Here is a 16762-nt window from a genome sequence, read left to right on the forward strand (position 1 = left end):
TAAATATTTTGTCTGGTCACATCTGAATCGTCAAATTACTGTTACCAGTTTTCTCACTTGTCTGTGCTGTGTGATGTTACTGACAATAAAATAATTGGTTTCAAATAAATTTTTCAAAGATGATCATAATTTTTCTGTATATTTTATTTTGCTATTGAAGTTTTAGATATTGCACCTCTAAGATGACCTGATTATCACTTTATATTTCTATTTTTAGGGAACTCAGCTATAAAGTACTAAAGGAGGATTACCAATACAACACAATTTCCTATTGTGTTAAGAGCAGTCAAACCAAAACAGAAAGTGCCACAATTAACCTGCAAGTTCACCCTCTATTTGAAAAATGTAATAAAGCTTCTAGTATTATATTCTCTAAGTTTCCAGTCCCAACTATTCTCACTACATTTTACTAAACAAAAATAGATTCTTTCAGTGAAAACTAAAACTTTCCCAGATGAGTACTACAGCATATGACATGCATGCAGAGCATCAAGGCAGCGTACCATGTGCCCATTCTCTTAAGTAAGTCATAATCAAGGACGACCATCATAAGAAAAAAATTTCCTATGTATATGTAAAGTTTTCTTTATATTTATTTTCATATTTTCTATGTGAGCCTCAAAACAGGATTAACTGATCTACCTGGCATTTTTTACTAAATAATTCCTATTACAGTAAATACCAAATACCTGATGAAAATGATTACTATACAAACTTTTAAATCAAATGTTAAAACTTAATAAGCCATTTTATATTTACAATTTTCATAAAAGTCTAGACTACAATAATACATTTTAAGAGAATTCAACAATGCTTGTAGTCTCACTTTCATGCAGTCTGCACAGGCACTCAAGATTTGCAGAGTTAACGTGCAAGCCCCGTTTCACAATAGGTAAGTCCTTGTTAATATTTAAACAAGAAAGGATGGGGCTACTTTACCAGATAGATCAGTGGACCACTAACAAACAGTAGGGCTGGGTCATGGGAAGCCTAAGAGCTTAAAGTAATTTCATTTCCTGTTTTGAACAATCAAATCCAATGAACCATTATAATAGTGGGTTATGTGAAAACTACAGCAAGATCATCAACCTAAGGAACTGTTTAACACTATGCACCCTCCCCAGCCCAGAATAAATAGATCAAAAGTTAATGAAATACCAGTTTTCATATAAACTCCAGTAATAATAAAAGGTAGTTTGAAACCATAAAAAAAAAGCATTTTCAAATAGAAAAGAAAATATAAGTGCTGAACACATTAAAGCAGTGTATTTAAATTTAAGACAAACCAAAACATATAAAACAATTCTGAAGCCATCATAAAGTAGCAGAATCCACCTAGGGGATACATGTCAGCATTTATTTCAGTATAAAAACTTTAATGACTAAAAAGTATTACACAGACTTAAACTTAATTTTTTAAAAAAACAGTAAACATGATGAGCATTTACAACAATTAAAGAAGACTCAAGAGCATCTATTTCATATTTTCTAAAAGATAAATAATACTGTTGCTGCTCAGTATGCATGTGGCTAGAAAACAGGACTGACAATTCGGCTAATAAAGTTATGAAGTCAGAGAAATACAGACAAGAGGTGACATGGTGATTTCACTAACAGAGAGTCCTTTCCAGTCATCATTCCAAACCAAGGTATAGAATAAAGTGATGTGAAAAATCAACTTAAAGTTCTATAATTCTGCTGCTTGGGTATAAAGAAATTTGCCTCTCCTTATATCTGAAAATTTTATGATTTGATATAAGACAGATATAACTAATAAAGATATTCACTCCAGAAATAATGTATGTAGATGTATAGAGGATAAATGACTAAAGGTAGAATCCCATTGTTAATTTGGGGGAACAGATGGAGGGGAAAGGAAAGGATATAAGAAAAGACTTAAAATGACCCATTTAAGAAGGTGGTAAAATGCAATGGTTACCAAACCCTAACCACATATTAGCATGGTACATAAAACAAACAGGCTCATGAAAAAACAACAACAACAAAATCCTAAATAAAAAGCAGCAAAAACATCCTTGCTTCTTGAGTTACTAGAAGTTAGAAGTTAATCCAATGAGACTATTGTGTTCATTATGTAAAACCAAAAGCACAACTTTTTCCACTATATTCAGTCTATAGTAACTGTAGCATAAGTGTTCTTTCAAAGCATATACTGAACAGCAATAAAATTGTTTATTGAAAGAGCAAATATGCCTTTGTAGTCCAATACTGTTGCAGATGTAAAATGCTCCACATTCAAGCTCAATTCACTTATCCATTATGCTTGGAAAACGTCCTCAAGTAAAGCAGTTACTGTATTCATGATTAACACTGATAAAACCACACTTTATATAGTTCTGCCTTCCAGTCAATTTACGAAGAGTTTACGCTCTGAAATAGCATCAAATGCAAAGTACAAAATCAGGCAGAGTGAAGAATAACGGCAAGGTGTTAAATAAGAAAGAGCTGTTTGGTGAAGTACCCTGGGAATTTAGGTAAGTCTAATCCAGGATTCCATCAATTACTAAGAAGTAAGGGAAAACAAAAAATCAATTAAACTAGCAGATTGTACCATACTGGGAAAGACTTGAATTACCAACACTGGAGGCTTTTGGAATTAGACTGAATAAAATACCAGCAAACATGTTAATAACAATAGAGGCCTCTTTTATTAGAGGTTGACTGGGAAAGAAATATGATGTAATAGTAAAAATAGTTTTCTAATTTCAATAGGCAATATTTACTTGCAATCATTTGTCTTAAGTTATCCGGTTAGACATTCACAAAGGATTTTTTTTTAATGTTTTTTGTTTTGAGGACATAATGTACACGTATAAGAAGAAATGAGGATTGGTATTTCCTTCAGAGATTTAAAAAAAATAAATAAAGTTTTAATGACCTTGTAAACCAAAACTAAAATTCATGAGTATCTTTAAAAGAAAGAAATGAATTTAAATCCTTTAAACATTACATTTCTTCCCTTAGATTATGTACCTTGTTGCATTATCAACATTAACAGAAGAAAATCCTAAATTCATATAATCCAGTCTCACAAAACTAATGCTACAAAATGGATAAAAATTTCAAGCCACTATTGAAATAGTGAAGTTTAATTCAAAATAACGTTAAATCTTCTATTTAGTTCCAACTAAGAGAGATACAAATGGAATATGCTTCACACAGTTTTATGTTAAGTATAAGAAATTTAAATGCTTTCAGCATCAATGTGTCTTATTAATACATTTGTTAAAACATCACTTGGTATAGCATCAGGAGCAGTAAGAACGCAAACAGGCTATGGCACAGGCTGTCTGTCCAAATCCCCTCCAAGGAAGACATATGAAGAGAGCCCAACAAAAATCAAATGTGGAAACAAGACAGTTATGGCAAAATCCTCTATATTCCATCTGGCCCTTCTGGGCTGAGTCTCACTTCTCCACAGAGCATGTATCAATCAGGGTCCCAGCAAAGCAGATGGTATACTGTGTAATTGACGAGATTTTAATAAAGGGACTATTTACTAAATTTTGGCAAGGTTAGCAAAACCAAGGAGAGACAATTCGGTACTCAAACAGGAGCGACAATGGGGTGCTGTTTCTATTCCTGAGCCTGAAAAATCAAAGGAAGGGAAGAGTTACAGGAACTTGAATATGTAGATGAATAGAGGGAGCCACCTGACAGAAGTTATGGCCTTTGAGAAAGAAGCAAGCAGGGAGGGAGGGGGTGAGAAGGCAACCCATACTCCTATCTCATGCTCCAGTCACACCGCCAACCTCCAATGGACTAAATCCAGCTAGATGCTAGAGAGCAAGGATCTACTGATGCAGCCCACACAGGTCAGCCTCCATGAACACACATCAGGTGGAGAAGGGTGGAGAATGAATCTCGAGGAACAAACAGACTGTATCCACTCTGTGCAGAACCCTAAGATGAATGTGAAGCAAACTGCAAATAACAGAAGACTGCAAATAACAGAAGAAACAGCAAATAGACAACTGATTAGCGCAAAAGGTGTATGCGTGAAATTAATGAAAAAAACAAGTGAAGATGGCAGAATGGGGTATAAGATAATTAAGATCACAGACAACAGTGTGGTGATAGCCAGAAGGAAGGGGTAGCAGGGGCCTGGAAGAAGGGGGACAAAGGGGAGAAAAACGGGGACATCTGCAATAGTGTCAACAATGAAAGTAATGAAAAAAATTGGTGGGTAACAGGCAACCACTGAAGACACATATGCAGGAGTGTAAAATAATTCAAGGATAATGGCAGGAGTATATATAGTCAGATTGAACCACTACGGTATCATATTGCCCTAAAATATAGTATCACTGCCCTAAAAAATCCTGTCCTCTGTCTATTCATCCCTTCCATGGCCCCCAGTATCAGCTGGTAATCACTGATCTTTTAACTATCTCCACAGTTTTACCTTTTCCAGAATATTATTTAGAATCACAGAGTATATAGCTATAGCCTTTTCAGATTGACTTATTTCACTTAGTAATTTAAGTTTCCTCCACACCTGTTCATGGTTTCATAATTCATTTTCTTTCCAGCACTGTGTAATATCCCACCATTTAAATGTACCAGTTTGTTTATCCATTCACTGAAGGACATTTTGGCTGTGCCCAAGTTTTTGCAATTATGAATAAAATATCTGTAAACATCCACACACAAGTTCTTATGTGGACATAAGTTTTCAACTCCCTTGGCTAAATACCAAGGAGTGCAACAGCTGGATCCTATGGGAAGAGTATGTTTTGTTTTGTACGAAACACCCAAACCCTTTTGTATTCCTACCAGCTACAAATGAGAGTTCCTGTTGCTCCACATTCTCATCTGCATTTGGGGCTGTCAGTGTTTAGTTTTTGGCCATTCTAATGTGTGTGCAATGGTGGCTCATTGTTGTTTCAATTTCCAACTGACTAATGACATAGGACGTTAAACATCTCTTCACATGCCTACTTGCCATTTGTATATGTTCTTTCTTGAAATTTCTGTTCAGGCTATGGGCCCATTTGTTAAGTCAGGTTGTTTATTTTATTACTGAATTTTAAGAGTTCTTTGTGTATTTTCCAAAAGAGTCTTTTATCAGATATATATTTTCCAAATATTTGTCTCACAGTCTATAACTGTCTTCTCCTTCTCTTAACAGTGTATTTTGCAAAGCAAAAGTTTTTAATTTTAATGAAGTCTGGCTTATCGATTATTTCTTTCATGCATCATGGCTTAGGTGTTGCACCTAAAAAAAATCAGTGCCATACTCAAGGTTACCTACATTTTCTCCTGTGTTATCTTCATTACAATTAACTTCTGAAAAAAATTATTGAATGGACAGTACATGTCTGGTACTCAAACAGAAAATAAATAAGGCAACAATATCCTCAAGCATCTTGAAGCAGGGCTTTAACAAGCTCAATCAAACAATCACCAAGGTAGTGATTCTCAGCTGGGAAAGAGCAGGGAAGTCAGCACAGCATGAATACAGCATCAAACTTAGGGGCGCAGGAACTAGAGCCAGAACTTACTCAAATCCCGACTCTGCCACTTACCAGCTGTGAGGCCTGTGTCTCAAATTCCTCATCTAAAAGTGAGAATAATATTTATTCCCACTTCACAGTACTGTTTTGAAGATTAAACGACTTAATCCGTGTGAAGTGTTTAGCACAGTATTTGTAACACTGTAAGTTTATAATAAATGCTACTACTTCTGAATTCTCCAAAATAAGATTGAAAAATGGTTTGGAAAAAAAAAGAACATTTAAAATTATCAGTGCTAAAAATTTTTAATCATGACATTTCATTTTATTTTGGAATTTCAAAAGAAGATTAAGGTATTGTCTCATTCTCATACTCTGAAGTCATCAATTTCTAAATAAATCAAAGGTTCAAAATTAATGAGCATTAATAACAGCATATGGAAGGTAGTAGATACAAGCCAGCAGGAAAAGGATGTGGTTAAAAAACAAAAATCTCAATTTGGGGTAAGTAATCTATTCAGGGTTTTTTTTAATCAAATTATTAATTTTAAAAAGTATGATAAAAATTGTGAGACTGTCAATTTATTTAACTTAATATTTTAATATCATATTACTGGTTTTCGTTTGTGCTAATCTAACAAAGTAAAACGGGCTATAAATATTTAAGAATTAGACCCTGGCCAGGTAGCTCAGTTGGTTAGAGTATCATCACAGTACACCATGGTTGTGTGTTCAATCTCTGGTCAGGGCACGAAGAATCAACTCACAAATGTATAAATAAGTGGAACAACAAATTGATGATTCTCATTCCTTCTCTCCCTCATGCCCACCCCCGCCCCCGTGAAATCAATAAATAAAAAAATTAAGAATTAAACTACAGAATTAAGAATGACTTATTTCTCAATGACATCTGTTTCTCAATAAAAATCTGTTTCAAAGAATATTGGCTAATGAAACAAGCAAAGCATAATTCTATTTTCTAGTGAAACTATAAAAATTACACCTTGAAGAGGAATCAAAATTGAACTTTAAAAAGTGCTTTTAAAAAACAAAGCTATAACTATGTGATAGGAAAACATGCAAATGTCAACTGTATCTCAATAAAACTGAAAAAGTGCAAAAAAATATTTTCTTATTTCATAATTGATTAAATTCTGCCTTCCTGATCTAAAATTTAAATTAAGTCTATTTTAGGCAAAAATAATAAGATTAAAAATAAAAGAACAGGGAGATCCAAGACGATAGTGAAGTAGGTGGATGTTACACACACCTCCTGCCAGGACCAAACTGAAATTACAACTAAAATATAGAGCAATCAACCTGAATAACCAACTGAAGACTAGCCAAAGTCTTAAAAACCACACTGAAACCTGTAGGAAGGGTAGAGACGTGAAAAGGGCTAGCCCCACTCCCACGGGCAGGCAGTAGCAGAGATTCTGGAGGGATATCTCAGCTACAAAGGAACCCCGTGAGGAGCGCAGGGTCTCAACTCCAAGCCAAACTTCTCCAGCCCGGGATCAAGAATCTGTTTGAAAAAATAATGGCTGAAAACTTCCCTAAACTGGTAAAGAAAAAAGACACACAAGTCCAAAAAGTGCCAAGAGTCCCAAACAAGATAAATCTAAAGAGGTCCAGAGCAAGACAAATCATAACTTAAATGGCAAAGGTTAAGGACAACAAAATAACTTTAAAAGCTGCAAGAGAAAGACAGTTATCTACACGGGAACTCTCATAACACTGGAAGCTGATTTCTCAACAGAAACATTTCAGGCCAGAAGGGACTGGCATGAAATATTCAAAGTGATGAAAAACAAGGACCTACAACCAACACTACTTGACCAGCAAGGAATCCAAACTGGAAAGGAAGAAGTAAAACTGTCATTATTTGTGGATAACATGGTCCTGTATATAGAGAACCCAATAGATTTCATTAAAAAAATAAAAATTAAAAAACCTACCAGAACGGATAAATGATTTTAGTGAAGTAGCAGGATACAAAATAAATATCCAGAAGTCAGTTGAATTTTTATACACCAATAATAAAATATCAGAAAGGAAACTAAGAAAACCCATTTACAATTGCATTAAAAAAATTAAAAAAATAAAAAACCCACCTAGGAATAAATTTAACCAAGAATATAAAAGACCTATACTCAAACAATTATAAGTCACTGAAGGAAAAAACTGAAGAAGATACAAATAAGTGGAAGCATATACCATGTTCATGGCTAGGAAGAATTAACATCATTAAAATATCCATACTACCCAAAGCAATCTATAGATTCAATGCAATTCCTATCAAGATACCAATAGTGTATTTCATAGAACTACAACAAACATTTCAAAAAATCTGTATGGAACCACAAAAGAACCAGAATAGCAACAGCAATTTTGAGAAAGAAGAACGAAGTTGGAGGACTCATGCTACCTGATATCAAGCTGTACTACAAGGCCACAGTAAACAAAGCAGCATGGTACTGGCATAAAAATAGACATGTAGCTCAATGGATCAGAATAGAGAGGCCAGGAATCAATCCACCCCTTTATGGTCAATTACTATTTGAGAAAGGAGGCAAAACATACAATGGAGTAAAGTAATCTATTCAATAAGTGGTGTGGGAAAAATTGGATACATGTAAAAAAAATGAAACTAGACCACTTTTTTACACCATACACAAAAATAAAAGAATGGATTAAATACTTAAATGTAAGACTCAAAACTATAAAAACACTAGAAGAAAATATACACAGTTAAACCTCAGACATTTCTTGTAGCAATATTTTTTCTGATATATCTCTCCTCAGGCAAGAGAAACAGAAAAAATAAAATAATGGGAATATATCAAACTAAAAATTTTTTGCACAGCAAAGGAAACCACCAGCAAAATGAAAAGACATATTTGTGGGAGGACATATTTGTCAATGATATATCTGATAAAGGGTTAATATCCAAAATTTATAAAGAACTTATTAAAACTCAACACTAAAAAATAATCCAATTAAAAATGGGCAGAGGGCTCTGGCCTGGTAGCTCAGTTGGTTAGAGCATCATCCTGATATGCCAAGGCTGCAGGTCCAATTTCCAGTTAGGGCACATACAATAAACAACCAATGAATGCATAAATAAGTGGAACAACAAATCGATGTATTGCTCTCTTCCCCTTCCCCTCTCTCTCTTTCTAAAATCAATAATTTTTTTTTAAAGGGCAAAGGACCTAAATAGACATTTCACCAAAGAGGACATACAGATGGCCAACAGACATATGAAAAAATTATCTACATCACTAATCATCAGAGAAATGCAAATTAAACCACAATGAAACATCAGCTCACACTTGTCAAAATGACTATCATCAATAAATCAACAAACAACAAGTGCTGGCAAGGATGTGGTGAAAAGGGAACCCTTGTGCACTGTTGGTGGGAATGCAGATTGGTGCAGCCGCTGTGGAAAGCAGTATGAATTTACCTCAAAAAATTAAAAATGGAACTGCCCTATGACCCAGTGATTCCACTTCTGGGAATATATCTGAAAAGACCCAAACACTAATTTGAAGGAATATATACACTTCTATGTTCACTGCAGTGCCATCTACAATAGTCAAGATTTAGAAAAAGCCTAAGTGCCCATCAGTAGAGGAGAGGATAAAGAAAACCGTGGTTCATTTAAACAATGGAATACTACTCAGCCATAAAAAAGAAAGTTTACCCTTTGCGAGGTGTGGAGGGACCTGGAGAATATTATGCTAAGTGAAATAAGCCAGTCAGAGAAAGACAAGTACCATATTATTTCACTTAGTATGTGGAATCTAATGAAGAAAATAAAGTAACAACTTAAATAGGAACAGACTCATAGAGACAGAGAACAGACTGAGAGCTGTCAGAGGGGAGGGGGTTTGAGGGACTGGGTGAAAAGGGTGAAGGGATTAAGCAAAAAAAGAAAAACCCTCATAGACACAGACAACAGTATTGTGATTACCAGAGGGAAAGGGGAGTGGGGGAGGTAAAAGGGGGGATAAACAGACGGAAGGAGATCTGACATGAGGTGACGAACAGACAATATACAGATGAGGTGTTAATAGAATTATACACCTGAAACCTATATAATTTTATTACCCAATGTGACTCTAATTAAATAAATAAATGTGATCAGACTCACAAGCTAATCAAATACATCTCTAACATGGGATTTGTCAGTGCATGAAGCCATCAGGGACAAAATTTTAAATTTGTATCTAAAACAAAAATTTTCATAAAGATGCTCAGTAAATGTTAACTAAGTAGTATTTTTATAAATATAACCTCACATGCTTTGAAACCCAAAAAATCATTGCAACACCGGAGACTGCCATGGTGGATAACTATCTTTTTCTGTCTAAAAAATGAATAGTAAAATATAAAGAAATAGCTAAGAAGATGGAAACAATGAGAGCTGGTGACTTATCCTCCTTCTTGGAGAGTGATGAGAATAACCAGGCTCTCCAGTGCAGTCCTTCCTCTTTGCACCTCGTCCAGGCTAACTCTGTAAAAGGGAGTTTTATTTACAATACGTATATACCACAGCTTATCTCACTTTCAAGAATTACCTTTAATTGTTTCCTCCACAACTTCTACTACACGATCTATCTGTTGAACCTAAAAAGAAAACAAACTGTTAGAGAAACAGTTCACACAGAAGTATTAATCTGTATTTATCCTTTTGCTTGCATCAATGTTACACATCTAAGTACACAAATCCAGATTTTCTTTAATTAACGCATTTAAGGTATTACTAAAAATATCCTGTATTAGTGTTTTATGTTACAATGAAGTATGAAATTACCACTCTCTTATCCTCTAATAATTTAAAAAATCATATTACATTTAACTAAACTTCCTGGAGTTGTTAGAAGAGCCTATCAACATAAACTCAAAATATCCTGAGATATAAACTGAAGTTTAATTAAAATATGTCTCTTCCAGCCAACTGACCTGGAGTCTGCACAATCCTTCCCCAAGTGGGAAGGCCACCCTCCCCTCCACACCCCCACTATTATTAGGGATTTCTGGACCCAAGGGTAGGTAGGACGACAACCATGTCCAGCTTGAAGCAACTAGAGGAACACGAGACCTTCGCCCATTGTCCTTTACAAGATTACAAAGGGTCTTAATATCTGAGAGGGAGGGATAGTTATTTTTTACGAACCATGGGTATGGACTTGGTGGGGGGATTGCTGGGGGAGGGAGATGCTGGGTGGAGGGGAGTAAAGGGGAGAAAATTGGAACTATTGTAACAATATAATCAATAAAATACATTAAAAAATAATAATAAAAAATAAAACAAAATATGTCTCTTCACACAGAGTTCAAGAAAAATGGCAGAAAATGACAACCTATACAAAAGGACATGCTGATATTAAGGGGATCTACCCCAAATTCCATTCTTTATTATTTTAACACTGAAACCCCTTTTAATGACTTTCTACCCCGTGCTGGATACTGTGCACAAGTCCATGGATTACAAAGTCAAATAATAACAGCTCCTGCCCTACACACCAGTGACTAAGAAAGATTTCCCAGGGGGCCATGAGATCACAGAGGAAGGGTAATAAAATCTGACTGAGTGATCCAGGAATGCTTCTTGAGGGATAAGCAGGATTAGATTAGAAGAAGCCCACTAGGGAGACTGAGTTAGAGTGGCTAGAGTTTAGAAGGAAAATGAAACAAGCAAAGATGGTAGTCCAAGAAGCTAAAGGAATAGAGAAAGTTAAGTAAAAATAGATCATAGGTTGATATTCAGTTCATCATTGTTTTATTACGTGTTCACTGAACAAATTCAAACAAAACAGAAATATAAAGCAGAAATAAAGGAACCCATAACATCCTCCAGCCTGCATTTCCACTCTTCAGATGAAATCACTCATAATAGTTTGAAGAAGAGATACCAAGACATTTTACAGTGCTAAACATTTATATACAGGATGGGGCAAAAGTAGGTATACAATTATGAATATACAAGTTTATTATTGTATTATTACTTATTAATTACTGCATTACTTTCCATATGAACAACTGTAAACCTACTTTTTACCCACCCTGAATACAGAGTCTCCCCTTATCCATAAGGTATATGTTCCAAGACCTACCAGTAGAGATCTGAAATTGCAGATAGCAACAAATCCTTTTTTTTTTCCTATATACACATACCTATACTAAACTTTAATTTATGAATTAGGCACAGTAAGGGATTAATAACAGGAGCCAATAATAAAATAGAACAATTATAACAATGTACTGGTAATCAAAGTTATGTCTCTCTCCCTAATAGCCAATCTGATAAAAGAGATGGCTACTAAGTGACCAGTAAGCATATACCACACAGATACACTGAACAATGGGATGATTCACATCCCAGAGGGCACAGGTGGGACAGCACAGGACAGCATGAGATTTCTTCAGGCTGCTTAGAACAGCACGCAATTTAAAACCTATGAATTGTTTATTTCTGGAACTTTCTGTTTAATACTCCTGCTGTGCTTTGACCACAGGTAAGTGAAACTGCAAAAAGCAAAACAATTTACAAAGGGGTCTAATAGTTCCATAGTTTTTTCTTTTCCTTTTTTCTTTTTTTGGTTCACAAATTATGAAATACATAGATGATATATAAAATAGACATGCCCTTGATTTGTTTTCTATACATCATCAGTACATACAGACTTACTCCGTTCATTTTACTAGCTGCCCAGTATCTCATGTATAGATATACCATAATGGATTAATCCATTCCCCTATTAATGAGCCTTTAGGCTATTTCTAGTTTTTATTATACAACAATGCCGCAATGGCCTCAACTGAGACCAAAAAAAAAGGGCACTTTTCAAAAAACTTTACTAAAAATGGAATGTCAAATCTTTAAAACTATTCCATTGCCTCAGTGTCTTATAAGAAATAAGGAAAGACTTGCGCGAACACACTTATCCAGTTCTGTCTCTGACCAAGACTTAGCACAGCATGGTGTTAGCTGTAGCAATAATTATTGGGAAATTGTCAAAGACAAAGTTAACCTCAGAGAATGAAATATCTTTAATCCCAAACCAACCAATCTAACTGGAGATGGGTTCACCTGGAACCACTGGAAGAATCAGACTTGGTTTTATTAAGAGAGTTCATGTGGTTTCCGTAAAGAATGTGATCAAAGCCAGGATAACAAAACGTTCAAAGAGGAGAAAGCAGCCAACAGTGTCAATTGCTACAAAGATAACAAGGAAATAAAGACTAAAATGGGTATGCCTGATTTAACTGTAAGGGAGGTTAATGGACATAGGGTAGCTGAGAATTCAGTAGAAATGAATCTTAAATATATGAAAATGATGGGCTGGTCATTTCATGAGTTACATAAATGTTCCATCACCTGAAACTAATGTAATATTGTATGTCAACTGCAACAGAAAAATAATATTCTTTATTTTTCTAATTGAAAGAGGACTTCTGGTGGCTAGAAGAAATTGAGTGCATACAAGGTCAGACTGGAAAAAGTCCAGCCATTGTTAATAAAACGAGGACAGTTTCCACAACACCGATGTAATGTGGTAGTCAAGGAGAGTGCACCGGAATGCACATGCGTGAACAATGATGACTTCACTGTACTAATCAGTAGGGGTGGCAGATGCCATTGAGTGAGCATGTGTACTGTGTGGCTGTCGCATTCAAAATGAATGAGCAAATAGAGAAACAAATCTACATCAAATTTTGCATGAAGCCTAAGCATTGCTCTGTGGACACTATTCAGATGATTCAGAAGGCCACAGCTATGGACAACTGGTGATTGGCAGTTTCATCACACACTCATACATCACATCTCATGCAGTTTTTTGGCAAAAATTCAAATCATCCAGGTGACTCAGCGCCCCCTACAGCCTAGATTTGGTGCCCTGTGACTTTTGACTTTTCCCAAAACTAAAATCACCTTTGAAAGGGAAGAGATTTCAGACCATTGATGAGATTCCGGAAAATACGACGAGGCAGCTGATGGTGATTGGGAGCACTGTGTGCGGTCCCAAGGTGCCTACTTTGAAGGGGACTGAGGCATCATTGTCCTATGTACAATGTTCCTTCTACCTTGTATCTTCTTCAATAGGTGTCTCTATTTTTCATATTACATGCCTGGATACCTTCTGGACAGACCTCATATATCCAAAAGAAATGAAAACATATGTCCACACAAAAACTTATAGACAAATGCTCATAGTAGCATTATTCTTTAACAGCAGAAAGGTGGAAACAACCAAAGTGCCATCAACTGACAGAAAAAAAGGCAGTGTATTCATGCAATGAAATATCATTAAGCCATAAAAGAGTAAGAAGTATTGATATGTGCTAAAACATTATGCTAAGTGAAAGAAGCCAGACTAAAAAAGTCAAATATTAAATGATTCCATGTATATGAAATGGCCAGAATAGGGAAATCTTCAGAAGTAGAATTGTAATTGTCTGTAGATGGATGGGGAAAGAAATGGGAGAAATTGGTAAGAAGAATTGGGTTTCCTTTGGAACGATGAAAATACTCTAAAATTTATTGCGGTGATGGTTGCATAACTGTGAATATACTAAAAAACATTGAATGACACATTTGAAATGGGAGAATTGTATGGTATGTGAATTATATCTCAGAATTTTAAAAAGTTGTTACTACCAAAAAAGTGTTGAGGGTAATCAGTCAAATGCTCTAAAGTAAAGGTCATAAAACTGAATGAAACTGAGGAAACTTAAAGGAGATCGAAGAGACCTAATAGCTGAACCCAACTTTGGATCTGGGACAAATGGAAAGATCGAATATGGTCTGCAAACTGACATATAATATTGCATCTATGTTACTTCCTATTTTTATAATTGTACTATGGTGATGTAAAAAATATCTTTGTTTTTGAAATATAGGGGTATTTAGAAGTTAAGGGGCACGATGTTTGCACCTTACTCTCAAAAAGGATCAGAAAAAAATGTGTATATCTAAAAAGAATAATTAGCAAATTTATTAAAAATTGACATTTGGGGAATTTGGGAAGTTATTTCACTTTTCTGTGAATGTAAAATTATGTCAAAATGAAAAATTTTTTAAAGTTAAATACACACAAGTGTGTTTAAGAAAAAGATTTTCTTTCACTCTGCTGGTCACAGAATTTGCATGCATATATACAGCTCAAAATATAGCCTCTGATTTATAAAAGTAATTGATACATTTGCCTTTCTGGCAGAAAAATTAATATTGCCTACACGTGATAATTTAATCACTGAGTGATGTGAGGAAGCACTAGAACTTCAAAAATAAGGGTTAACCAAATTTGAAGAAAAAAAAATTTTACAGCATTTGATTACAAACAAGCAGGGGAGATGTTCATTAATGATTTGGTGAAAATGTTGTGTCATTTTCATTTTCCATAAGTAGAATACTGGAGGAAGGGGAGACAGAAAACAGAGAAGAGGAGGAGTGAGTTAAATGGAAGAAGGAGAAGTTGGGAAGCAAAAAAAAAAAAGTGAGAGAGAGGGAGAGAAGAAAAAACAATCATGAGTGAAAGAACAAACCAAGATTCACATACAGTAAAGAATACATTGAATTTATTCTGGGGTTAAAAGGAAAGCTGTTTTTAATTAATACTATAAATTGTATCCCTGAATACACAAGAGCTTAGTCTCTGGCATATAATTCAAATAAAATAAATAAAACAGTATCTTGTGTCCTTCAGGCACTTAGTTATAAATATACAGGAAAAAAAAGACATGCAGTATGTTCTATTACTGACTCCATATGTTCTTGACAATGAAAAAAGGAGTTGGTGAATAAACAATTCATAAATAACATTAATAAGTAATTCTGGTGCAGAACTTCTAAAAGAAATCCATAAGAATATTTTGTTCAGCTCTTTAGAACCACTCCAAATTTATAACTAAACATATTGAAGAAAAAAAAACTATATTAAGGCACTTAAAGGAAATAAAAGTGCTAGTCAGAAACTTCCTAATTGTTCAGAGCAGTGCAATCCAATAGAATTTTCTACGGTGATGGAAATGCTTATATGCTGTATAATGTCCAACACAGTAGCCTCACTCAGTTATTGCATACTTGCAATGCAGCTACTGTGACTGAGGAACTAAATTTTAATTTTAATTCACTTAATCACGTGTCTATTGGCAACCATACTGGAAAGTGCAGGTTTGTAGTATAGCTAAATAGCCACCCACTTTGTGGCAATTTGTTATGGCAGCCCTAAGAAACTAATATATACCTCAAACACAATTTTGCCAAGTTGTTTAATAAAAAGGTCAATTGTACTCGCTGATACTATTCTGCAGAGGTTCTGCTTTAGTATGTAATGTACTTGAAGTGTCTTTTTTTCTAAACAATCAGCAACTAGATGAGTTAGTGACTGGTAGTAACACAGTGATAACTAACGTTTCTTGAGCAATTACTACATTCCAGGCTCCGTGATAGCACAACACATGTACTATCTCATTTAATCCTCACAACATTCCTAAATACTACTGTTACTTCAGAGGGTTAGGGAACTGAAATGCAAGGATAGTCACCTAAAGTTTTGCCTATCATTTCTAGTAGATCTTATCTAGGCATGGCATACAGGTGAACATTTCATGAGTTTCCCTTCTCCTATACACACGAAGGGCATTACTAAACAATCCCAGAATGCTCTACAACTGAACCTGGACTTTCAAGAGACCCAGGCCAACAACTATTCCTCCACACTCTCTGCTACAAATCACCACTGACATGCATGCATTCACTTGACAAATATCTATTAAAAACATTGCTGACCAGCAGTTTTATACAAAAGCTATTCCATATTACTTGCTTTCTTTTTTGTAATTAAATATGAAAATGAAACCATCTAAATAAACTTCAATATACTTTATTTAAACATAAAGTATTGAAATGAAACTTTGTACATATCTTCTATGTAACATTTTTAATGACTTCTTTTGGTATAATCAACTGTATAGCAGTTTATCATGCTTGAAAACACTAGTTTATTCGTGACCAGTCAACAACGTGTTAAGCACCAACCAAGCACTACACAATGTTCTAAGAATTGGGGATATAATGGTGAAAAATACCAAGTACCTCCTTCATAGACCTTACATTTTAATCAGGGAGACAAACATATAAATAGTTGAAAATGTTCATGTCCTGTCATTACCGATGCTATGAAGAAAATAAAATCTGGGACTGGAAGGAGATGGCGAGAGCAATTTTGCAATAGTGGTCGCAGCTTTAGTCCTGGGACTTGGACCCTAAC

At 34.9% G+C, this 16762-nt stretch overlaps 1 protein-coding gene across 4 annotated transcripts in view; it reads right to left on the reverse strand.

The window, feature by feature from the left end:
- CDKAL1 (CDKAL1 threonylcarbamoyladenosine tRNA methylthiotransferase) overlaps window positions 1-16762 on the reverse strand; it is a 638543-nt gene that overhangs the window by 427224 nt on the left and 194557 nt on the right. For all 4 annotated transcript variants that reach the window (XM_090271743.1, XM_090271744.1, XM_090271742.1 and 1 more), the window contains one exon: window positions 10064-10112. In XM_090271743.1, the coding sequence (XP_090127869.1) occupies window positions 10064-10112 (49 nt within the window). The remainder of the gene's footprint in view (window positions 1-10063; window positions 10113-16762) is intronic.

Source organism: Furipterus horrens, unplaced genomic scaffold, assembly GCF_987537825.1.
Source record: "Furipterus horrens unplaced genomic scaffold, mFurHor1.1.pri manual_scaffold_3, whole genome shotgun sequence".
Classification (NCBI taxonomy): domain Eukaryota; kingdom Metazoa; phylum Chordata; class Mammalia; order Chiroptera; family Furipteridae; genus Furipterus; species Furipterus horrens.